General features: G+C 37.3%; 1 protein-coding gene across 5 annotated transcripts in view; it reads right to left on the minus strand.

The window, feature by feature from the left end:
• GRID1 (glutamate ionotropic receptor delta type subunit 1) overlaps nucleotides 1-24,986 on the minus strand; it is a 542,571-nt gene that overhangs the window by 419,533 nt on the left and 98,052 nt on the right. The window contains exon 1 of one of the 5 annotated variants that reach the window (XM_087766068.1): nucleotides 7,742-7,869. The exons of the other annotated variants lie outside the window; for them this stretch is intronic. Coding sequence (XP_087622194.1) covers nucleotides 7,742-7,763 — 22 coding nt within the window. The 5' untranslated portion in view covers nucleotides 7,764-7,869. Of the gene's footprint in view, nucleotides 1-7,741; nucleotides 7,870-24,986 lie in introns of those variants that run through there. 5 annotated transcript variants of the gene reach the window in all.

Below are 24,986 nucleotides of genomic sequence, written 5' to 3' on the forward strand. Positions count from 1 at the left end.
GACTCAGCATTTGAAAAAAAACTACACTGTATGTAAATTTAGTAAATTCATACAGATGGAGTTTTGTGACAATTGCAAGAGCAGGAAGCTGGACCAATTTTCATACAAGCAAACATACTGCTAGAAGAACAGTCACTTACTACAACACAAGCTACTGAAGAAAATATTTCCAGTTCGGAGAGATATTTTTTTTTAAAAAAAAAAAGGAAAACAGAAGTCAAATCTCTAATAAAAATATGTAACATAACCACTGTTAAAATCTAAAACAAAATATACAAAGGTCCTGGCATAACCAGGTAAGCAACAAGTATCTTGAATAATCAGCAAAGCCCAAATATTTCATAGAATCATAGAATATTTGCAAGATAGTCAAGCACTGCTCTCCACTCACATGGAAATTAGGTGGTAAAGAGTAGATATAGAAGAGATAAGTGACAATTATATTTAGAAATTCAAGACTTTTTTCCAAACAAGTCTTCTCTGTCTCAGTTTCATGAATCCATACATCAACCAGGGTAAGCCACTAGCCTGGCAAAGATACCTCAAGCCAATTTATATAGCTTTTGGCTCAGAAAAAGGATGTAGCTTTTCCCTCCTCAGTTTGTATGACCAGCAGAAGCAAGAGAGAAAAAGGAGAGGAAGATAGGGCTAACTTTTAAGTCGAGTTTGAAGCAAAGTTCAGAATTGCATTTTTGGATGCAAAACCCCAGTAGTACTTGCTCATTTCCCCATCCTCCTTTATCATCCTTCCACTTGTGCTCCTTTCCTTAGGAAAGCTTCAAAAAGATAGCTAGACAAACATTAAACTCAAATATGTGAGGCTCCTGTTGACTTCATGCAAGGTCATGACTTGCATGCCTACTCAGCGGCTGTACAAATACCACATGGACTATCCTGGAGGGCACTGCGCATGAGGTCTTCAATCAACCAAAACATATCTCATTCAGTTTAAAGAGCAGAAATAAGTTTTAAGCACATAAGCCTGTAAATTCATTACCCAAAAGGTCCAATTAAATTTGCATTATTTATATTCCTTGTTCAAAGATGACAATCGTATTTTACAGGTTATTCACTACCTTATCAAAAAACAGTGATATAACTGTATATAACTGCATGCTCAGTCAGATGTCAGTGTGTTCTGTCTGAAGCATGATAAACACTTTTCAGAACTGTAGTCTAAGTGCTTAACTCTTTACAAAGCCAGGATCTTCCATGGCAACTGCTGAGGGACCACATAAATATAAACACACGATTCTGGTAGTACCCAAAAAACCCTTGGCTCCTTCATACCAGACCACGCAGCAAATATTAGTATTTGGTTGGCTTCTTTCCACAATTACTGTCAGAGACCTAGTTGAACCATAGTTGAAAAACTGTAATTATCTATTTCTCAGTATTCACTCCCCAAGAACACAGGAGTTATGCATAACATAACTCAGCTTCCAATATTGTACCCAAGACTTAATGTGTTGCACAAAGCACTAACACTAAATACAGCTTGCAGATACTTGGAACATGCCAGTTCACAGCATATAACAGCTGGATGTTTTACATTAAAGGCTCCGTTAAACTCATGAGTACTTTATCAAACAATTCGGCATCCAAAACTCTCTAGCACTCTGAAACATTTGTAATCTGCCTCATACATTGTTCCATGAAATGATAAGAAGTTCAGTATCTCCCCTACTGCTTTATGAGAAGGTTAGCCTTTCCCTGGTTTGAATAATACATCAGTACTAGAGAAATGCTTATTCCTTGAGTGGCTTCCAAAAAGTTAAAAACTTCATTCCCTCCAACCCAGTCCACTACAAAATAGCAGTAAATCATCTTTATTATAAATGCAGACTGTTTCTCCAGCTACATTTCCCTTCCAGAACAAAACTGTTGTGTATAGTTTAACTAACATCATTCAACATCAAATACCACAAAAGGCTTCTATCCCCTGTAGATACCCCTTTTTACCCAACTGTAAAAAGTTGGTATCAGCAATGCACGACTTTAAAGTATCCTAGAAAAACTTTTGAAGTAAAGCAACATTTAGCATGTTTGCTTTTATTGCTTCAAGTGATGTTGTCCAATTGTTCTGAAATTAAATGATTTAGCAAGATGAACAAACAAAAATCTTAATTAACTAATGATATGCTGTCTGTACAAATCAGATGTTGCAGTCCACTTACTGCTTTAACAGAACACACTTTCTAAAATTTATTTCTCTGAAAGCAAGTGTAAGTCTCCGCTGTTCTATGGTGGTTTCATGGCAGGGGATGGGGGGAAGTATTACAAGCAGTTCTTTAGGCAGCAGAACTAGTCACGTGTCATTTCCTGTGGATTTATGTCCTGACAGTAGCTGATTTTGGAATCTAAAGCATGAACTGTTTCAGCAAATACAATGGCTTCCACGGCCAAGAAGCGTACAAGACTGTCCACCTGTCTAGAATTTCTGTTGTGGTAAAAACAAGGGAGCACGTCCTCCAGGTGCAGGGGCTCCTGCACAGCAGGGAATGCTAATAGGATCTCCCCAAACCAGCCACCTCTTCTTTGATTTTGCCCTCCTGCCAAGTTCAGCTGAAATTGAACAAGACTAGAAACTACAAGTGAAAAGGAAATATACATGTAAGCACAAACGAATTTCCTTTGGAAAACAAGATAAAATGGTAAATGTAATGTGAAAGGCTTCTCTTAGCTAGTAATTAGCATAGAGCATAGTGTGATTATAAAGCTGAAACATATACTATGTTGAGTATGCTACAAGTTCTCATCAAAATTGTCTTCAACTTCACATTTATGTAAATAAGCATGCGTGCATATATATTTAAACAAAAATGTCTTTGATTATAGGCACATATAAAAGGCAAAATGGGGTATACTATTCCCCCTTTTGGCTATTCAGGGTTATTTCACCTCTGAAAAAACATAAGCCTGAAAACACTTTGAGTTATCCAGTTGTCTCATGCAAGAAAAAATGTTAATCAGAAAAAAAAAAATACAAAAGGAACCCATTTAAAGAAAGGAATTGAGATTGAATTACTTTGCCCAAGAATCACTACTCCATATTTTACTTCCTTAATAATTGGTAACATCCTATGTTATGAGACAAAAAAAATTGAGTTCTGCATCAAAAATACATCGTTCATGAAAATACATTTTTGTAACTTCTAATGAGGATACATAGTTTTACATTTTGATTGACAGTACTTTCATCTAGTAGTCCCTTCACATTTTTCATGTTACTTTAAGATATGAAAGCTCTTACAGAAGACCTACCAAAAAATGGTAATAGCATGGGCGTATGTGATTTTTCCAGTATTCCTGTTTTCCTTAGGGAAAATAGCTTTTTAGCATTGCAAAAGGTATAGTTCAGCCCCCCCAGTGAAAGGACACCAGGCATGTCAAACCATAAGAAGGTTTGGCATGCTCTCAAACTAGAAACAACATACAAAAATCACAATTCATCTTTGTGGATAAATAGTGGCAGGAAAAGAGAAATGGCACAAAATCCCCCACAGTCACAATGGCACAACAAGCTCTCGGAAAAAATATATATCACCCAGGAGGCAGATTAAAGAGAATCTATAAATTGTGATGAAGAGGAAAATTGGAACAGTAGAAGAGAAGATGAAAGCAATACATTCACACAATCTTAATTACTGAGTTTGGGCCTAGCCTCACCTCACCCCCTTCTTCTCCCCCCATCCACATTTGCTTAATCTTGTGGAATTCAAACTATCATTTTCTTTAAATATTCTTATAAACACAGTCCTGAAACTGGCACCAGTTATATTAATCTTCATTATTAAGAACATGACACATGCAACACAAATTGCTAAAGATGCCCCATTTTGCACAGTGAGATTGGAGCAGGGACTGGGACCTGGGGGCTGATTATCAGGGTCTTGAGTCATTCTCCCTCACCTTCTCAGTCTAGCAAACATACTGTATGCAAAGTGGAACTCCTCCATAGGAAATACTGAAAGCAAAATAAACCCTCGTATCATCACTTACAAAGCTGGCATTTACCTTGCTCCTCGAAGAGTTGAGGTATGTCTAAGTCTCATCAAAAGAGAGATTAAAATATGTTTCTCCCATATCTCAGGAAAGCACCCTACATGTTTCATTGACTACTGTCTGATGGAGCAGTGCTGTCATAATCATCCCTTGTCCTGTGAGAGAGGTGAGATTTTCATTTATCCTCATTAGAATAATAAAAATCCAAGTACAAGTAGCTTTATTCAAACAAGAAGCACTTCTATTCTGATGTTTTCAGTTCACCTCAACAGATACTTCACACTTCTCTGTCCCTCAACTTCAGTCCCAAATAACCCTTTCCTTTTCAACTGCACAAAAAATAAAAATAAATTAATTCCCATGTTTATCTATATTAGCAAGTAATAACACAATGTGAGGAGATCTCACACTGTAAGCAGTGAACCAGCTGGTGCTGCTGACCAAGTGCTCACAGAATAGGATTACAGAGTTTTACTTGGGACTGGCACTGATCCAGTGCTGTGGGCTAACTGTCCCTTTTCAGCTTTAGGTGTGCTCCTGGAGAGCATCTTCCAGTTCAGTTTCATCTGAAAAGGCCTAGTTTGTGCAGCCCGAAATTTCTTCATGACACAAACCAAAAGGTGGTAACCAGGGCAGGGACTAGTTTCAAAATTAACCTAGTAATTCAAGCTCACATATACACACCCACACACTTAAGTCCAAGTTGTGATTTCAGGTTTTTTTGTGAAGATCACCCAAGAAAACGTGCATGATATCTCCATCTTCATTTGTAAATGACACAAAATCTTCTCACAGCTCTCACCTGTGCTGAGAAGTACAAAGGAGAGGCTCAGTCCCAGCTGGTTCAAAGGCAGGTAAAAGACAGGTGCTGCTTTTACAGCCCCTACACACATTACACCTGGCTCTTCACTGCATGATCCATTTCTCACCTTCTAAAGCATAAAATCACTCCAAGATTAACTTGCAAAAAGCTATTATGTCAAGAGTCTAAACATCTTATGAGGTAAATTGCTATCAGTCTTTGCCTCATAAACATCAGCTTCCACATGTAGGCCTCTGCTTCTAAGTTCTCTAAAGTCACTAACCAATCTGAACTGGATTTAAAAAAAAAAAAAGAAATTAAACAAAAAAAAATATTTTTTTTTTTTTTGGTTAGCTAAAAGGCTAAAACAAGCCACAAAGTGTAGGCATACCAAGACTAAAATTACTAAGTATACTGAGATTTAAGTGTACTAAGACTGTTATAGATACACCTTCAAAAAATCAGCAAGAGCTTCTATATACAAAATTATTTTTTCAGTTAAAACATTTAGATTTCAGAACGTATTTCTACATTCTTTGGAATATAGTGAGTTGACCATTGGTTTTGTTTTTTCAAGAAAGTAAAGGGAGCTCTTCAGTATTTTTCCCCTCATGCATAATGCAGTTACAAGAAAACCTTGAGAAATCATAGCTCCATGGTTGAAATCAGTGGTATTTTTAGGTATCTGTCAGTTCAGAATACTGCTCATCACTGAATTTAACTTTTGACTGACTTAAGTGTCAGAAGAAAAGGCCTGATGAATTTACATTAAAAAAATGATTTCACTTTGAATTTAAAAAAAAAAATTAAAATTATTTGACAAAAAAAAAAACCCACCACTTGTTTATGCAAGCATCCAAGCATGTCATGCCACAACTTCTGGACAGGACACAGTTTCTGGTAGCTCTAACCTCTTGTTCTGGAGTATATCCAACAATCCACTGTTAATATACTACCCTAGTTGGACTGTGGTATGCCTCAGTGACAGCCGATGCTTAACCTTGAAATTTTACATATACCTGCCAGTGAAGATGCAAGTCACAGAATTCAAGAGCAAAGAGAGAAAGCAGAAGTCTCTAACATACCTTATAACATTTGAATAAACACATTCTCTCCACATTCTTACTTGAGGCAGTAAGAAGAAACCCCTGGCTCAGATTGATTTTCAACTAATTGAGTTCGTTTCTTCTTATTTTAGGCTAGAGGAGCTACCTCAATTTCTGCTCTGGGTCTGAAGTGGGGATGGATTCAGGTTATCAGGAGCTCATGGCTCAGCTGGAATTCCCAAGGGCAGCTTGTAAACATCACCATTTTATTTAATTATTTCCTCTTTTTCACCTCCCAGATGTATTTTTGAGAGGTAAAGCAACCCATACTACCACACCAGACACAATTAACAACCGTATAAGCTTCCTCATTATTAGTAGCACTCCAGATAAGAGCTTTCAGCGAGGACGGTGATGAAAGTTTATGGTTGATAAAGCAATGTACAAGCAACGCCTATGAATAGTAGGAAATCAATGGATTACATTTATGGATGTACACCATCAAGACATTAATCAGTCTTTCAAAGTGCGAGTTAAAATAAAAACCTCTCTCTAGATGAACTAGTGGGATCAACAGTAATCCTTCACAGCTGGAAACGTGCATACTACAGCATTTCACAGAGCTCAAAGAATACAATCTAAGAGTTCATTTACACACTGGTAGTTTAAGAACACTGAGCTCCCTTCCAGCTAATACATGTCTCACAGTTCTTGCAGTCTCTGAAATAAATCTGTGTATTTCAAAATGTGCCATTAGCATTCACAAAATGTGAAATAGTCCCCCCAAACAAGAGCAAACTGTTCCACAGAACACTTACTCAGTAGCCTTTTGCAATAAATTAATGCAAAAAACTTCTGTTTACTAACAGTTAGCAATTAAGGCCCCAGAGTGTACATCTTGTTTCATTTCAAACTCCTGTAATTTGTATGAATAAGGTACCTAGGAGAGGAAGAATAAAAATGAAGTGTCTGTTAAAGTGCAAGAGAGGTATACCTAATTATAAATCACAATAAGATTCAGCTGGTGCTTGAAAAAATTTGGTCACAGTTTCCTAGTACTAGAGCTCAGCAATTGCATAGTCAAGTTTTTTCAATCACCCTCCTAACTATACATCCTCTAGTTTTCTAAAGGGTCTATCATTACAAAAAGAGAACCATGCTACCAACGTATTGTCTTGCAACTTGTACCCTTTCTTACATCCATAGCGCCATTAAGCGTAAGACTTTGCTGCTTGCCTTTCACACTCACTTTTCACAGGTGAAAAGGGTTTCATAAAACAAGCAGGAGAGAATCAATCCATAGAGTACAGGGTGCAATATCTGCCACCCAGCATAAAATTAGATAAGCAAATCCAAAGCAACTCCTGGTATACATCCTTCACAATCTGTACCATCCATTTGAATTCCATAATCTAACACACAAGAATCTTAATCTCATTCTAGTTTACTAACAATGAAGAGCCAATGCAAAAGCAAGCTGCACTAAATCAATCAATATGCAAATCTAGTGAAATATACCTTAAAATATTATAAATAATCACTGAACACAAAATAGAGTTGCCTTTTGCAGACATAACAGTTATCTGCCCATGTCTCCCAGGTGCCCAACATACCTAAATAACAGATAAGTAGCAATCCAATAGCTCCCTGCCCAAAGGGCTTGCTAGGTCTGAAGCACGGATAGATTTTTCTGAGTTTTCTAACTTGTGTTTGACTTTTTGTGCCCCCAAGCACACAGTGATCTCCTCACTCTAGGGTAGTCCTGGAAAGGATTTATGCCTTATTTAGTTCACAAATATAAATCAGCTTTCCAAACATATACAAATATGCATGCACACAATAAGCAAAACCAACTTCAAAAAGCAAACAAATAAGCCTTTTTTGTTACCGGTATAGACGAGCTGTATCATTGACTTCTAAACCACAGAAATCCTATCTGAGAGCTGTTGTTCAAAGGCAGACCTTCAGCAGACCACCACCCCTCTGGAGCACACCCAATTTCCTGCTCCCGGCAAGGCCACCCTCACCCAGGTGTTGCAAATTCCCTTTCAAAGGGTCCCTCACAGCTGCCTTCCCTTGCTGCTCATCAAGCCCACACCTGCCCACCGCTCCGCTCTCCAACTAGAGTCACCTGCTGACCCCTAAATGCACTCCGTAACCGCCCTGTGTATCTAGGGCTTGTGTAAAGCTGACCAACATCATAAAAAAAAAAACAGTGGTGGATTCAAGGTATCTGCTAAAACAACTGTGTAACACTGGGCTTCCCCACTGATTTCAATACATCAAGGTCAGTTTTTCTGCCAGGGAGCTGTGATATTCCACAGTGTTCAGAAAGGAGAGCATCAGGAGAAAAGATGCAGGTTTCTGTCCCACAGCGACAGTAACAATCAGACTTTTCACTACCAGACAGACAGTTCAACAAGAAGAACTGCTGCAGGTGCAGAATCTCTTCTTAAAGAAGAAAATATCTTTCTTTAGCCCAAACAGCTGAGTATCCATATTTTTGAGAGGCAGAACTGCAGAAGCTTTGCTACTGACCTTGCTAAAAGCAGGATCAAGACTACTTTTTCCTTCAAGTAGTCATATCCTCCCTCTCCACTGAATCAAAATAATGAACAGAAAGGCAATAACTGCTCATTTACTCTATAGCATCCCTATAAAATTTCTATAAAATATTTCTGGTGGTTTTCCTAAACATCTTTTTTTCCTCAATACTAGTTTTTAAAGATTTAAAAAGATAATGGAACTTTTCATGAAGGGGTGGAAACTCAACCTATAATCATCTGCACAAAATGAAAGTCTTGATAAATCGATGATGCCTAACAAATGCAGGCAGTTGTTTGCCCTCCACATCTGAAAGCTCAGTTTCTTGAGTTTGTCAGATTCAATAAACACGGTCCATTAAATGATGGAGAAAATGAATCCTGCTGCATGCACGTAGTATAAAAAATTCATTTGAGATGCCGTATTTCATCTCAAAATCATGGCCCTTTTCCAGGGGGAAGTAGTAAAAAGTAACACCATTTGCTTTAGCATAATAGATACTTCATCTGGATATGTTGTTCTTCATATGTAGCTAGATTTTACTTAACGCTAAAAATTGAAATCTATACTGTGCCATCTTCATCTCTGCACAAAGCATACATAATTCAACAATTGTGTCAAGAGATTCTGAAAATAATAGCAAGTAAAATAATAAATATTTCATTTAATAAATAATAAATAGCTGGGTAGATGTGACTTCATGCAGAGTGAGCTTAAGAAAGACATGATGCATAGGCTGCATCCATCAGTAGTCTAGGGAGACATTAGAAGTTCCAGGTATGAAGGGGGTATTAATTTCTTCTCCCCTGTATGGATATATAAGTAAAGTCCCAGTTCCGTGACTTAAGAAGTTCTGCATTTTTGAACCAGCCCGCACTACCAAACTTCTTGAAGTTTATATATAAGCACTGCTCTCTCCATTTCACGGAATCAAAAAATGTGTTAAGATTAAAAAAAAAAGACAAAGACAACATGCACTGGCATTAAAATAACAGATATGCTTCAAAGGGGCCTAACTCCAAAGAAAGGGCTAAAGGAGAGCAAAGGTGGGTAGGGTAGGGCAAGGTTGGTCAGGACAATGAAGAACGAAATGTGGTTCCTAGCTGTGACTCCACAATAAGCCTGGCAACTCCTTTAGAAACTTCTATTGCGAGCTCCTTATCTATAGGAAAATTACCTGTTCTCTGAAGGTGTGGGAAGGTCAATTCATTTACATTTGTTAAATGTGCTGGGGCATTTAGATTGCAGTGCCACAAAATGAGAAGTTATATAATAAACTTCGATGCAGTCATGACAATTATGGTGTTTTAATAGTACTAGCCAGCATTTATCCAAAGGAGCATATAAATCCCTCATGGTAGAATTTAAAAACTCTCTCTAATCTTAAGAGTCCACAGTCTAAAACCTTGATCCAACACACATTTAGAACATGCATTCTAGAGCCTGCACCAACATCCACAAAAAGAGAATGAAAATGTCTCGTTTTTTCTCCTTTCACTGACCTTTCTCTTTTCTTCATCTGAACTGCAGTAGAATCAATATCTTACAAAATCAGAAAAAATTCTCATAACCACAGATTTCATTTGCTGAGAAAGCAATAAAATCTTAACATAAATGGTTCTAATTGTTCACCATAATAAAAGACTTAAAAGGAATTCTTCACCACACTATTACTTTTTAATACGAATTTATGTAAACCATATAGAATGGCAGAGAAAAATATATTTAAGACTTGAACTTGTCCTGCTTGCCTATCAGGCGTCTGAACCCTAGCAACTGGATTATTGCCTACTCTGTCTGACATCCATCAGTTTCTCCGTACTTTACAGAGATCGAAGATAGTAAATACTTTCCCTAGATTTGAGGCAGTGAGATGAAGGAGGGACGTGGAAAGAAGAGGAAAACTATACTTGAAATTTGTTGGGTCGTACCACTGCATCAAATACCCTTTACCCCTTCCATACCTGAACAACCTCTTCCCCCTCTCCCAAGGCGTGTACACAGGAACACTGTCTCCTCAGCGCCTATCATCATAATCTCTCAGTAACATGGAGAGTAAATCCCCATCATTATCCATCTGAAACACACTATAAAAAAATAGTTTATTTAATTCACCTGGTGATGAAACATTCTTAAAAGGAAGGTTAGTATTTCAAAAATTGTCTCCTAATAACCAGGGAAAACTACCCAGGTTTTCACTACCTAGGTAATTCAAGATTACTTTGGCGCTCACCACATTGATGGTGTATTGCACTTAGGGGTCTGAGGAATGAGAATGCAAGATTAAAAAAAAATTAAAACACAAGCCATAAACCTCCATTACCATCAATGCCATCAAAATCTCTAAATTCGCAGTCTGTTTGAAAATGCACTCTCCTTTCTAGCTGCAAATAGCAAAGTCCTGATGTGGTTGCCAAGAAACCAGTACTTGCAATTCACAGAGTTCACATTTGAGAGATATTTGCACTTACAAACATTTATGAAAGCAAAACTGAAGCAAATCAGAAAACGTGGTATAATTCCTCTTACGATTTTTCAGTGTTGTCCTAAAACAAAGCATGCATCCCAAACGCCCCACCCTCAGATTATTATGTTATCTAAGAAACGTTTCTGGACTTTTTTTCCAACTGTTTCTCTAAAATACTGAATTGATGACCCATGTACTCTGTCACACACGGACTTTATGGGTTTCACTGACATCACGAATTATAACATGGTCACTAGGGTCCTCACCAACATCAAGCTCTTCTAACTCATTGTCCCACTTTGTGGATTACTGTGCTAGTTCACTGATTAAATCCAGAGTTAATCATGATTATTGTGCTGTAAAGCACCTTGGGAGACATGACATGAAAAGTACTAAAAAAATGCAGTTGAATTTGATTACTTAGTATCTTCTCAAACCCATTTATATGTTAAATACTTTCTTTTATTACATTCAATATTACGTTTCATACTTTTCAAACTCCAGTCTTAATCTAATTTTCCCATGCCATTTTTAATTATTAATATTACTGTTTGCAACCAGAGATTTGACAATGTTGGGTCCTCTTTGTGCTAGGCCCTGTACAGACATAAAATAAATGACAATTCCTGGCAAAGATAATTCACAAGGTGTAACAGCCAGTAAAATACATGAAAGATGAGATGAAACAACTGTTTCAGACAAACAAACAGAAAGGTGGGAGAAAACCAGTAAGTAAATGATAGATCATCCACGTAACTACTTTAAACGAAATCGGTCACTGCATTTTAACTTCCCCAAAATAGATGTATTCACCAGCTCTCAGTCAAGCAATGGTGTTTTTATTTTACATACCCATTCACTTTTATGAGATTAAGAATAAATAAAACATGTAGCCAGGAAAGTTACAGGTAGTTCTGAAAATCTAAATCTAAAGATTGGAGATTTCTGCAATTCGTCAGGTGACTACTATATTTACCTTATAGTATCTCATTGCAAAAGAATACCTTTTATACCCTATAAAATATAAAATATAATAGCTTTCTGTTGTTGGGATTCCATAGATACACACTTTAGAAAAGGACATCAAAAGATGCCCCTTGACACTTCCACTGCTCTGGAGCTATTTTGTAGTTTATTAGGTGATCCTTGCTGTACCTACCCACTCAAACAGACAGGCTTCATCACTTTCACCTTTTTTATTTTTTTCCACTTTTTCATTTCTTTTCAGTTTTGTCCAGTAGGGCTGTCATTGTAGAGGTATGAAAATGAAGAAAGCAGTTACTGAGTTTGCCAGAAGGGTAAATGTGTGCAAAGTGTGAATGGCAAAACTCTGTGAGGTGTTCTGCAAATCTTTCAGGAATGAACAGTAATTCAGAAAGGGTACAAGGCTTCAGAAATGCTGTGATATACCAAAGTTTTCCTAAGGTGCTTTTCAATGCATTCTCTGAAGGATGAGATCTGATGACCTTTCTCCCTTAAACAAAAAAGCTTTCCCAAGAGGAACAGATGTCAGTAAAGACTGCTGCATATCCAACTTTACATACATTAGATGACACTTCCTTTCCAATACCTATTTGCAAGGAAAGAAAGACCAAATACTTGGTATAGCACACCAAATAATCCAGCCACAGATTTAGAAACATATCCAAGTACAAATTTACATTTTCCCTTTAGGAAATATTTGTTTTGTTTAATAAAGAAGAAAAAAATAATTAGGAAAAAGTCAGGATCATGGCACAACTTTGGCTTAGTTCAGTTACATTGACTCTGTCAGTTCTTGTATCCTGAGTCCAAGCATAACATCCAAGTCTTGTTTAACAAAAAAACTGATTTTTTGTGGAAAAATAGTCCTTACTCTATTTAAATTTGCTTGTCATCCATAACAGGTTATCCGTACCACAAAATCTGACTAACTATAACTAAATCACTTGAAGTTGATAATAGTATAGGGCTCTGCAGTAAAAAAAAAAAAAAAATGCAGAAAAGCAAGTGGAAATTGTAAATGCATAAACCCCACGTTCTTACTTATCTGATCAGGCCTGCCAATCTTCATGTATTAAGGTTTTACACTTACAGTATTATCCTATTTACAATCTTAAAACGTACAGGGCTTTAAGACTAACTGCTCTAAATATCAGTGACAAGCAAAACTCTGTTCTGATAAGGAAGGATTATTGTCTTCCTGTTTAAGAAAGCAAGTGAACGGGAAAAATGAAATCAATTAACACCATCTGTCTCTAGAAGTCACTGCGATTCCCCTTATTTTAATTTCTGTTGTTACTAAGGCCCTCATCTAAAGCATATCAGCAGAAACAGCAGAACAGAAATATAAAATGATACCGTTACAGGTTTATGCTAGTGATGACTGATGACTTGGATTCATCACTTTTTAGTCACTAGACAAAGAAAGGAGGAGGAGTGGGGGGTGATTGCATTGCAGTAATTAGCAGTCCAGGTTTATTAGTAAAGGATGGGTTTATGCAGTCTGAAATAGCATTCTATACCACAAATCAAGAAAATACGCACATATGCGAAACAAGTGAGGAATTCATCTGTAACTTTTAATATAAATATATAAAGTACAATAATAAAGCAAAGTAAGATAATTTTATTACTGATTTACCTATGCAGCAGCTATGCCAAGAATGAATTCAGTTTATTAGGTGTCTTCTCACAATGAAATAGCAACCAAGGTTTTTTATATCACAGAATGTACTCTTTTAAATGATCAAGGTCACTCTTTAAACATACTTTTTCTCCCTCCAGTTGTGCCTGCATCAGCCTTTAAAGCATTCAAAATGAGCAGTAATTTTATTCAGGAGTTCCTTAACTACTGTCAGATTCTTCACCATTCACCATAAACCAGACATTTGCCAAAGTGACTCAGCAACTGGCCTTTTGCTGGCTAAAGATAGCTGAGTCAATGATTCTGATCTAATAGCAATGTCCTACATCAGATTCAGAATAACATCAGTATGTTGTTTACCAGCCTAAGAGGAAAATAAGTTATTGCTGTGAGTCACAGAGGGAAGGAAAAAACCACAGAAATGAAGATGAACATTAGGAGCCCAGAACAACCGGAAACGATAAACAAAACTCTGACACACAGAGAAAGCAGGAATTGAGTGCCAAGAAAAGACAAATACTGCTATAGATTCAGATGTCTTTCTCTGATAACCACCACAAAGATTAGTATTTGCTGCCAGCTAAATCACATAGAAAAATCTTCTACTGTCCTGTATTATTAGATTGTATTGAACTGTGTAATTAGGTCACCACCAAACTAAGTACAGCAAAAGTTCAAATTCACTTCATATAAATATAAATATGCTAAATTAAAGGTTTTGCTCACTGAAAATCAATAGTGATATATTTGTGCATCACTTTAACATCTAAGATGACGTTTCCTTTCCATTAAAAAACTGCAGATTTGCCATGATTAAAGAATCAGACCAATAAAGATGAACCTTTCAGAGCCAAGAAGGAAGGAGCAGCTCTGCTCTGGTTCTGGCAAACTCATCACTGACAAGATGAACTGAGGAACGAGGGTGTTTCCAGCATATCAACTGAAAAGTATAATCAAGAAGCAGATTATAAGCATGCTTGTTCTGAATGATTCATGAAGCATAATTTCTGCTCTTGCCTGGGTAATTAGAAGGCTTTCAACTCCAGTTCATATATCTGTTTTGGGGCATTTTTCATTCTCAAACAGATTAAGTTAATAGAGTTTTTTCTTGCTTTCAAACGTTGACATCAAGGCAAGAGGTGTAGAAATGCAAAATGTACTTTCATCAGGCTGTAAGAGCCCAAGATTTAAAGTTCCCCAATATCATTCATGGGGGAAGAAAAACCCAAATCACTGCAGGGTGAATTTCTGAGGAAGCATCCTACACTACACCTCCGTAGTACCCTTGGTCAGGAAGGAAACACATGGAAAAGGCAAACAGGGAGCAATTTCAAATACCTCTAGGGCAAAACATATCACATCTACTCACAAGTTTTTTTGACTCTGACCTTAGTAACTAAGGAAAAATTATAAAGCAAACAAACTGTAATCAAAACTTTACTGATGACTCTGCTTAATTATGCAACTACTTGGAAATTCATGACAACCCTCAACACAGAACTCTGATCTGAGTGCCTAGGCTGGCAGACTTTACAAACATTAGGCTTATAAGACAGAGATCTGTTATTTTTGTGCTCTGTGATGGGCTAGTTTATTAGATTAATTTGCATCTTGCATTATGGTTTAATGAATGTCTTACATAGGATAATGCACAAAAATTGTAATGAAAGATGATGAGCTTTCAGATGTAACATTATTCTTCTCAGTGGAGCTTAGAAAAACACAAAGCTGATAACAAAATGAGTGTCACAGATCTGTTGATGAAGCATGAAGAACCTTCCTGAATGAGCTAACTCAATCTCTTGGGAGAGCGAGAAAATACTTCTTCATACAACATCAGGTCTGTCTTATTTTTAACTCTTCTCCAAGTTCTTTATTTTATTAAGTCTTTGCTGTTAGAAGTTGTGTAAGCATTTTTTCATAAGGCATACTAGTGGTTCCTTTCCAATTTCAGACTAATATTTTTTAATTCTAAAAGTCTGGCCTTAAGAATTCCTCTCACTCATTGGTGTTAGGGTAAATATTTGTATTACTAAGTAGCTCTAAAACATAACCCAAACTCTTCACAGAGGTTTTCAATTTTGTAAAATGTGCACTGCTTTATTTTGCACAGACTGCTCAGCAATTTTCAGATCGTAACCATTTTACCTGCTCTGGATTAAAAAATGTCAGAAACATGAAATATCCTATATTCTCATCAATCACTTCAGCCATTCAGTCACAGATCATTTTTTCCATCACTTGTTTTGGGTTTTTGGACTCCAGAAAGATTATCCATAACAACACTTAAGGGGAAGAAAATCTGTCCATTCTCTAATCCTTTAAAATGATTGTTTACTCTGTTCTAAAACAAGGTGGTCTGCAAGTCCTGTTTCCTGGAGCCTTTAGCTAACTGAGGTAGGGAGAAGGGGGTTCCAAAATTGTTTCAAATTTAAGTTATTCCAAGTCAGAGAGGCACTAAATGTCACATAATCTTAACTCTTCCTCTCTTCCTTGGACACTTGTGTGTCTGTTTGTCTGTGTGTGTCTGTGCATGCATACAGCCTTCTGGCACCCCAATTCAGGTGATTACATTAAGATGGCATTATACTCACTCAAAACTTTTGTGGCTCCTTTTATGGCAGCAGAAGAAACAAAGAATTTTAGGTAACAAAGTATAACGATAAAGATTTAATGAAAGGTAGAAAACTTATCAATGCATTTATTTGATAATTTGATTTGATTACTCTTGACCTTTGCAAAATCACATCAGTGACAAGCATAGAGCAGGCTGCAACCTTACTCTAGAAGTCAGTAATTGAGATTACTTTTAAAGCAATAACAACAAATTTATTTTTCTGTTTCAAAACAATAAACAAGAGAAATATCAGACTTTCATCTTTCCCTATTCTCTCCCAGAATTGCATTTCTAGACATTGACAGGATGTAGACATTGTGCAATGTTCATTTCCTCTTTAAGAGCAATAAAGCAATCTGGGCTGTTACAAAGCTGCAAAGCCTCAATGGTCCAAGGTATTTGGATGTCTATTTTTATGACTGTCTTCCCTCTGGCCTCTGACATTTAACAAAAATGAATTTATTCTTGTGGCACTGTCCAGAGGCAAGGAAACATTGTCTCCAGTTTACAGAAGCAAAACTGCAGGGCACAGTGAATAAGTATCCTGATGACCTTTACACATCCACGTACCTGTGGCAGAACTGGGAGATTCTGGTTGAATTATCAGGTCCCTGGACTTAATAAGTTAAGAAGATTTAACCTACAAAAGCATGCTTTCTCACTGCACAGAACGGGGTACATTTATAAAATAGAGTATGTTTATACAACACAGTTTAGTGTAGTGGGTAGACCCTAAAACTGCCTTTGCATTAGCTACGCTAGGAATATGAAATCAAGTTTTCATGAAGCGCAGTAGTCTCGGATGTAACCTACAGAGGTGAGACGCAAAGTAATCTGGACTGCACTGAAATTCATTCTGCCATAGAAATTGTTACCAGTGTCTAAACCAGCTTGTTTAAACACAACCAACCATATTCCATTGCAATCTCAAATGCAGACATATTTGGGAGTTAGCATTCCAGCCTGGGACATGGGAAACTGAGTTGCCACTTTCTGCTCTGCTTCACACATCTTCCTGCACCTTAGGAAAGCCACAGTCTTGTGTTTCTGTTCCCCAGCTTTAAAATAAGTATAGCACTTTTCTGCTAAGGATAGCACTTTTCTGCCTCAGAAGTTTGTTCTGAGGCAAACTATAATAAAAGATCATAAAAACTCAGGAAGCACTGTGGTCATTCCAGAGAAATACTAGAAAATGTGCTTGTAGACTTTCTTTTTCCAGAAATCTCTCCAACACATTATTCTCATTGAAAGACAGCTTACCACTGCACATTAAATTCTTAGAGTTTACAGTTATTAATCTCTTGCATTCTAAATGCAAATATATTCAATTAAACTTATGTTGGATGTCTCTTTGCAAATAATCTCTCATTTATTTTTCATATAAACAAACTTCAAATCCTTTCTTCCCTCAAGTTACTTATTTGTAGGTTACCTTTGGCATATGCTAATACTTCTTAGTTACAAAGGCTAGCAAGCTGCAGAAATTACCAGCAATGTTCTATGCAAAACAAACCCCAAAAGCAAACTAAAATAAATTATAGCATGTATTATAGAAAAAACCTGTAAGGTAGAACAACTGTCCTATAATAATTCTAATTCATAGTTGCACCAAAGTGATACCATTGATAAATAACTAGGGATCCCTCAGACTGTGACATTCTTGAAGTAAGGTCTCGTCATTTACTCATCCTCAATGACAGAGTACCAATTATGCTCTTTTTGCTTCCTATGAACTATAGGGGAATGTGCCACCTTTCCTTTCCAAAGACTTCCTTTGAATTACTCTCTGGAGACTCATTTCTCTCCCCTAGTACTAACAGGCATGTCTGCACTATTCCTTTCTGCTCAAAAAAAATTATAACCTCCACTCATCTGTCTCTTCCATTGTGTCACTGTATTCATTACTCGGTACATCTCCAACTTAAGACAACATGATGCTTACTGATCCAGACAGCTCCTGGAAAACAGACTGCATCTTCTTTCCCTTACAATAAAGCTATCAAGGAAGACAAAGAGATAGATATTGGAAAACAAATCCTGAAGGACGCCTGTGATTGTCACAGCCAATGAAATATGTATAGGACCCAATAAATAAATAAATAAATAATAAAAACAAATAATTCAGATACTCAGGACGGCAGGCAAGAACCAAAGAAAGTCTTCTTCAAATCTGCTCCCCTTGGACTTTACCAGGTTCCAATGGGATAAAAGCTTTAATATTACATTTATAAAGCCTTTATGGTACATCCTTAGAAATTCTCTTCACTGACATTTACTGACAAGCAAAGCACAAACAGAAGTTGATTCTGGTAGTTATAAATGAATCCAAGATTAATGATTGTATAAAAACTGTGAGGAGTGACAATTCTTTCATTTATTGCTTTGAGGTGAATATTTCTCTTTCTGCAGCAAATCCTTACCTTTGGGATTATACATTTGCACAATAAATAAAGGATTATCTTCACCTACAGGAAATCAGGAGATCCCCTTTGTGCTGCATACTCCATAAATTATTTTTTATTGTTAATACAGTCTTTTTTCCCACTGAGACATGGAGAAAACTACAGTAATTATTGTCCTTTAGTTTTCCTACTTCATAGATGTGGTCAACTTTCTGAAAAAAAAGTGAAGTTGCAGTGTAACCTAGTGGAAAGATCTTTGTATCCAGAAGAGCTCTGTAACAGCTCTGCGTGCTTGTACTAGGCAAGCTTCAAACTGTAATTATTTTTGAAGCTGATTAGCACAGCAGCCAAATAACCTGATCAGCTTTGCACGGTTGAGTCAGTTCACATACACTGACTATTAGTGTTCGCTTTATATTGAACCTACATTACATCTTTGGGGGGATTCCTTACCCTCAGAGAAGACAAATAACATGATAGGACCATTTGAACAATGGCCAAACAATATTGATTTTAAAAATTAACATCTGCAATTAGAACTGCACTTTCTTCGTAGAGACAGACCTATACTATTTATTAACTGGGGGGAAAAAACCCAACCAACCAACCAAAATGCACTCCTGTCATGAAAACCTATGAGGAAGGCACCTATAAAGAGTGTGAGCAGCCTGAGGTTCAAAACTCTTCTCTGTCTGATCTGTGCTGAGAAATGAGCACCTCATCCTCTAAAACTCACATGGGTTATGGAATCTGCAGCCTTGGAAATACTCAATACTTGACAAGGTCTGGAGCAACCTTGTTTCTACTGGCCCTGCTCCAAGGAAGGGGATTGACAAGAGGACCTCCAGAAATTCCTTCAAGACTGAATTATCCTATGATTCCTCTTACTCCTTTTAAAATTAACTCTTCACTAGGGTGTCTCCGCTTAAGCAAAACATTTTGATTTAAGTTACTACTTTAAAATGTAAACGTTGGCCCTATTACTCAAGCTTTCTGTTCGTACATCTCTATTTCCATTTCTTTTAAAATAACAAAGTGACTGGGGCTGAAGTGTTTCAAATTATCACTAGTCACTAATACAAGGAGAAAGCAATTTCTTAGGGCTAATTTAATGCGCTTCTGAATCCTGTAATTTATTTTGATTCTGTGTTCTCTCTTCCTTTCCAGGCACTCTGCCAAAAAAGTTGAAGAGGGTTTTTCTGGCTAGATTTCCAATATTCTTCTCAGTTTGGTTTTTTTGAAGCCTACAGACATAGGTGGATTCATGGCACAGAGCCAAGCTGCAGTCATTAGTAAGGATTAAGCCATGTGAAGCTGATATTAAAGTAGAGAAAGTAAACACCTCTTACTGTGGCAAAGTATACCTTGAGAAGGAGGAGGTAGACATCTTTTCTTCTAAGGCACATACAGGGAGGAATATTTCCTAAGAAAGAAACGTTTGGGGTTTTGAGTGATCTTGTATAGAGAGTTCTTCAAGAGTTCAGGAAGAGACCTGAAGAGTTTTACCTTCATGGCTGCAGCTTGTACTAGACAAAATGCAGAAGGATATACATTTGAGGCAATTTTTAAAGAATGGGCAGAATGCGATCTCAGCCCATAAAGAGGGGCATTATGTAATAAAGTAACTTACATCATTATCATGATCATCATCATATGTAGAGCAATAAGCACTGGGTTTAGATATGTATTTTATACTCCTTTCTATTCACATATGTGGTAAATGGACCACCCTGACACTCCACTGACTGCTTTTTAATAACTCCTTTTTTGGTGAAGAACACAAAGCAGTGTGAAGTGTAATTGAACAGACAAAACAGGAGGAGAGCTTTAACCTCTTCTCTTTCTCCTAACCCCCTCCCTCCAAAAAAATAATCAGGCACATTAAAGACTAAAAACACTACTTCATGTTTTCCTGAACAAGCTGGCACCTTCACTGATGAAACATGGCTCTCTGTCTTAACTCCCAACCACAAACAAGAAGCGGCAGCTCCAGCTCAGTCCTTGTGGCAATATTGAGGGCACATGGGCTCTGGAGCCAAGGCTGCACATCCCCAGAGGGTCACTAACAGAGGAACCTTGGCTGGGTCATCAACAGCTGCCTGCCCAGTCTGTTAAGTGGAAAGCAGGCACAGACAGACACAGAAACCCAGCAAGAGCACCACTCAAATCTTTTTTTCCCTTTTTGAGGTTGTCCTGGAGCACATAGATCTTCTATAGCTGAGCAATGATCCATAAAGAAACAGCAAGACCAAACACCACAGCCAGCAGAGAGGGAATGTAAACCTCCACGCAAAAAGACACATGTTTCAATTCTGAGCATCAAGATGACTTCTAATATTAAGTGTCTATAATCGCATGGCTTTTGCTCTGTCTGCTGGCTACAGAATCCATTTAGAGACAGTCACTGTCTATCATACAAAAGTACTATCCTAGGAAATTGAATTACATACCATTACCCTACAGAAAATATACAGGTGCTCCATTTAACCACCACACAATACCAGGTTGCAGAAACAGTGTGATCAGAATTTTCAAAATTTGGTTCCAGTCTTCTTTCCCAATACTGGATAAAGAAGGTAGGTTTAAAAAAAAAAAAAAAAAAAAAAAAAGCCCAGAGTATTTCAACACTAATTATCTGACCTCAGTTGTCACAGTATCAGATGCTGGCTACTAAGCTCTCTGAAAACATTGTTCCTCAGTAACATGCCTTGAAGGGGAAAGTGAGTTGTCAAAGATCTGCATCCCTGTGTACTGAAAACGAGACTAAATTTACAATTAGAACATATCTAAGAAGGTGGATTGTCACCTGCCTAAATCTCCTGATCCAACCAAGGCTACTCCTGTTATAACCTTGCTGAAGAAAACAGAAGAGAGAAATGAGAAAGATAGAGCTCTTGAGTTCACATTTAGCTCAGAACATATCAAAAAGGAGTGAGGTGGTATACATTACTTTTTCTAGAGATGAAAATTTCTACTGATTTTAGGCCAGAGTGAGAGTTAATGTTCTTCATAGGATAAAAAACTATCTTAAGCAGAAAATATTCCTGATGATATCTGCACTCTCTTTTATTTTTGAGGTTGCCTAATCCTTCCTATGTAACTTCTTATAATACTACTGCATTCTCTACATATCTTGTACTACTGAAAACAAACATATGAAAAACTTGGTCCAGAAAGGAAAATACAACATAAGGAAGAGCTGTTAGAATAACAGAACTTCTTATGATCATTCTCTAAACGACTAAGTTACATGAGAAAGAATTTTTTTGCTCTGTCTGATCCTGAAAAGGTATTTTAACACATTTTATCACAGTTCAGTGATGTCTCCTTCTCAATGGCATAAGTGATAACACAGCGCTCTTAAAGACTTAACCATTTAAAAACTATTTAAAACAATAGTTAACCACAAGTTGCTATTAAAAAAGAATTATCACTTTAAAAAGTGAACTGTCAGTAGCATCCCGTATTTGTCATATGTTATTCTTTCAGTTCTTGATATTGATTAGTATTCCACTTGAATTAGGCAATAATGAAGTAGATTATTTTTTTCTGCAGTGCACCTGACACAATCAGAAAAGCTGACACAGAGTATTTTCCTACTTTCCAATTTGTCTGCCCCACCTATTTTGTTTTCTTTGGAGGCCACAGGGGAGAATGGATGGGAATTAAATTAAGACCCTCTAGAAAATAGCTGAGAACAGTAATGAGGTGCATTTAAATTCCACACAAGACATAGGAGGGATGAATGGTATAAAGCAAAAATCCGATGTTGCATCCTTTGCTAACTATGAAAATATAGAGTTAAAGGTAGTTAAATGATTTTCTAAGGTTTGCTATTCGGTATAAGTGCTAGTACAGAAAGACAGATGTTTCACCAAAATAGCATCTCTCTCACTTTAGAGCTATTTTTCTTCTGACTGCATACACACACACAAAATCTCACCCTGCATGTTCATGTATTGAAGATGCCAGAATAAGTGTATAAGTAACTGTGACTGTTAATTTATTCACAGAACAAAAAGCAGACAATAACCATATGGATTTCTTCAGCTGGAAAGCACCTGGGGCTGGATGGCGAGGAGAACCCTTGGTGAGATGCAGGACCACACAGCCTCTAAGAGGCTCAGACTATGAATCCTTCTTTTATGTTACTATTTATGTAGTTGCTGTCCAGCCAAGTGCTATTACATAGCCATGCACTCCTGGCTTCCCGAAACACTTGTGTATTCAGCCAGCTGCCGAGTAAAACAACCTGCTGTGGCACCTGTAACAAGAGCCCACCATATTTCGTGCCCCATTCTCTCATGCGGCAAGGCAATATGAGCCAGGGCAGTGCAGCAGGACCCTTACAGGGACACAGGTACACTCAGAGAAACAAACAAAAGAAGAACATACTGGTGTGTAGTGTATAAAACACGAATGTGGCATACAGACACTGTAAAGGAGTAAAATGCACCATAGACAGCAAAACACCCAGGGGAACGTTTCATTTAGTTGTATTGCTAAACTTTATTAATTTCAGCTGAACTCTGGGCTTTGCTGAACTAAGACCTGCAGCAGAGGAGAAATTTGTTTGCAAATGACTGTAGCTGTTTGACTGCCAAACAGAAAAAAGACAAAAGTCCTCGGGAAAGGGAGAAGAATCTCTGCTTCTCAGCACACATTTAGGGGGACACACACACAAAGACAAATGCAGAAACATATTTGCATTTTTTTCTTGACAAGTTTACATGTCTCTTGATAAACTTGCAGAGCCAGTATAGTCCTACGTTGGCTCCAGAGTCCAGCATTTTTGATATGTCTGAATAACTAACTACTAAATACTAATTAGCTGGGCACAGTCTTTGAGACAACCATAGCCAGAGTACCCCTCCCATCACAGGCCTTGTTTTGCTATATTAGTATGACTACCTGGGAGGTGCACTCCAATTTTTAAATTTGCTACCATTTCTGCTGTTGTAGGGATTACCCAATGTTCTCACACACTTGTTATGTTTTTTTTGAAACAGCTTGAGTTTAAAATAGAGAAGACAACCCTTTTTCTGAATTCCCTGGAGCACTTAAAAACAGTCTCCTGGCACTATTAGAAGGTAAGTCTTTTTTAAGTGCATTTTTAGGCTGCTAGATATATGGAAGTTACCTTTATTTGGTAGGTATTCTGCTTCTAAACACTGTTTGATCTGTAATGTGACATACTAGCTATTCAAATCTGCATGTGGTACTCTATATTTGAAGAAATGCACTCTTAAGACATGGAAGTAATCCATTAGAACAGAAATCATCCCTTAAAGTGGCTGCTTTATGGTACTAGGCAATGACTGAGAAGAACATTTGCATGTCAAGGTTTAGGGTAAAAACAGCTCTCAAGCCTGAAGTGAAGTGTACTGTGTTAGTTTGGTATTAGTATGGTGCCCAGTCCTGATTCTTTTCTTCCCACAGTAGTCCCATAGACGCAGAGTTCACTAGATCAGTAATGCCGCAAGGAGCTGGACAGACAGATTTTCCAGGCAAGGCCTGCCTGCAGGGCTCGAGAAAGACCATGGGCATTTTCCCTTCTGGAGGCCTTTCCAAGTCTCATCTATATTTCACATCACATATAATAAATACGAGGTAGAAGTAAAGAATATCCAATCTGACCAGGGTTTTTGCCGTTTCCAGGAACTGTACATAATGCCTTTCCCCAACCTCTCCTCACCACTCACAGCTTTTCTGCTAGGCTGCTTTGACCTTCATCTTTGGGGAGGTTGAAATTCAGAGGATTTTTGTAGGTTTGGGAATTTTTTAAGTGAAATGCCAAATTTGCTGTTGTTGAGAATTGACATAATCCCTTTACCAGAATATTGAGCATAATTAACAATATATAGCTAACAAGACACTGTATTCTGAACATGGACTCCTTTTTTTCCCCCTGTATAAAACTCTGATTTCTAGTATTTCTTTTTTAGTTTTTACAAGATAGCTTTCAAAATCACCTGCCAAATCCCAAGGACTGGATAAAAGCATGAACATTTTTCTATTTACCTAGCATTCCAAATAAATCTCAGCATACTGCAGATACTTAGCTATAAATAACAAATTCCAGCAAAACTTCTTTTCTTTTGCTATCTTCAAACAATGCCCAATTGTCTTCTCTAAACTAAAGAAATTAATCATCCTTTTTTTCAGTTTTGCCATCAATGCCTTTACCCACAGCACCAACTGCATAGTCTGCAAGTGTGAGAGATATACATTACCAAGTCCTGAACAGCCATTGTTTGCTCCAAAGAGTAACAGTTAAATGACATCCCTTTCAGGTTATTTTACTTGTTAATTATCTTCCAAAATTGCACTTGCATTTTTATTTTTTATAACAAGCATTCATATTGTGAAGTATTACATTAATTACACATCAGACTGTGCTGAATTAGTCATGTTACCTGGCACCACATTTGTGTTGTGTTATAATGTTTCAAAAGCAATCATGCTGTGATAAGCTGT

Source organism: Nipponia nippon, unplaced genomic scaffold (assembly GCF_047370975.1).
Source record: "Nipponia nippon isolate SJK-2023a ecotype South Korea unplaced genomic scaffold, ASM4737097v1 scaffold_3, whole genome shotgun sequence".
NCBI classification, from domain to species: Eukaryota; Metazoa; Chordata; class Aves; order Pelecaniformes; family Threskiornithidae; genus Nipponia; species Nipponia nippon.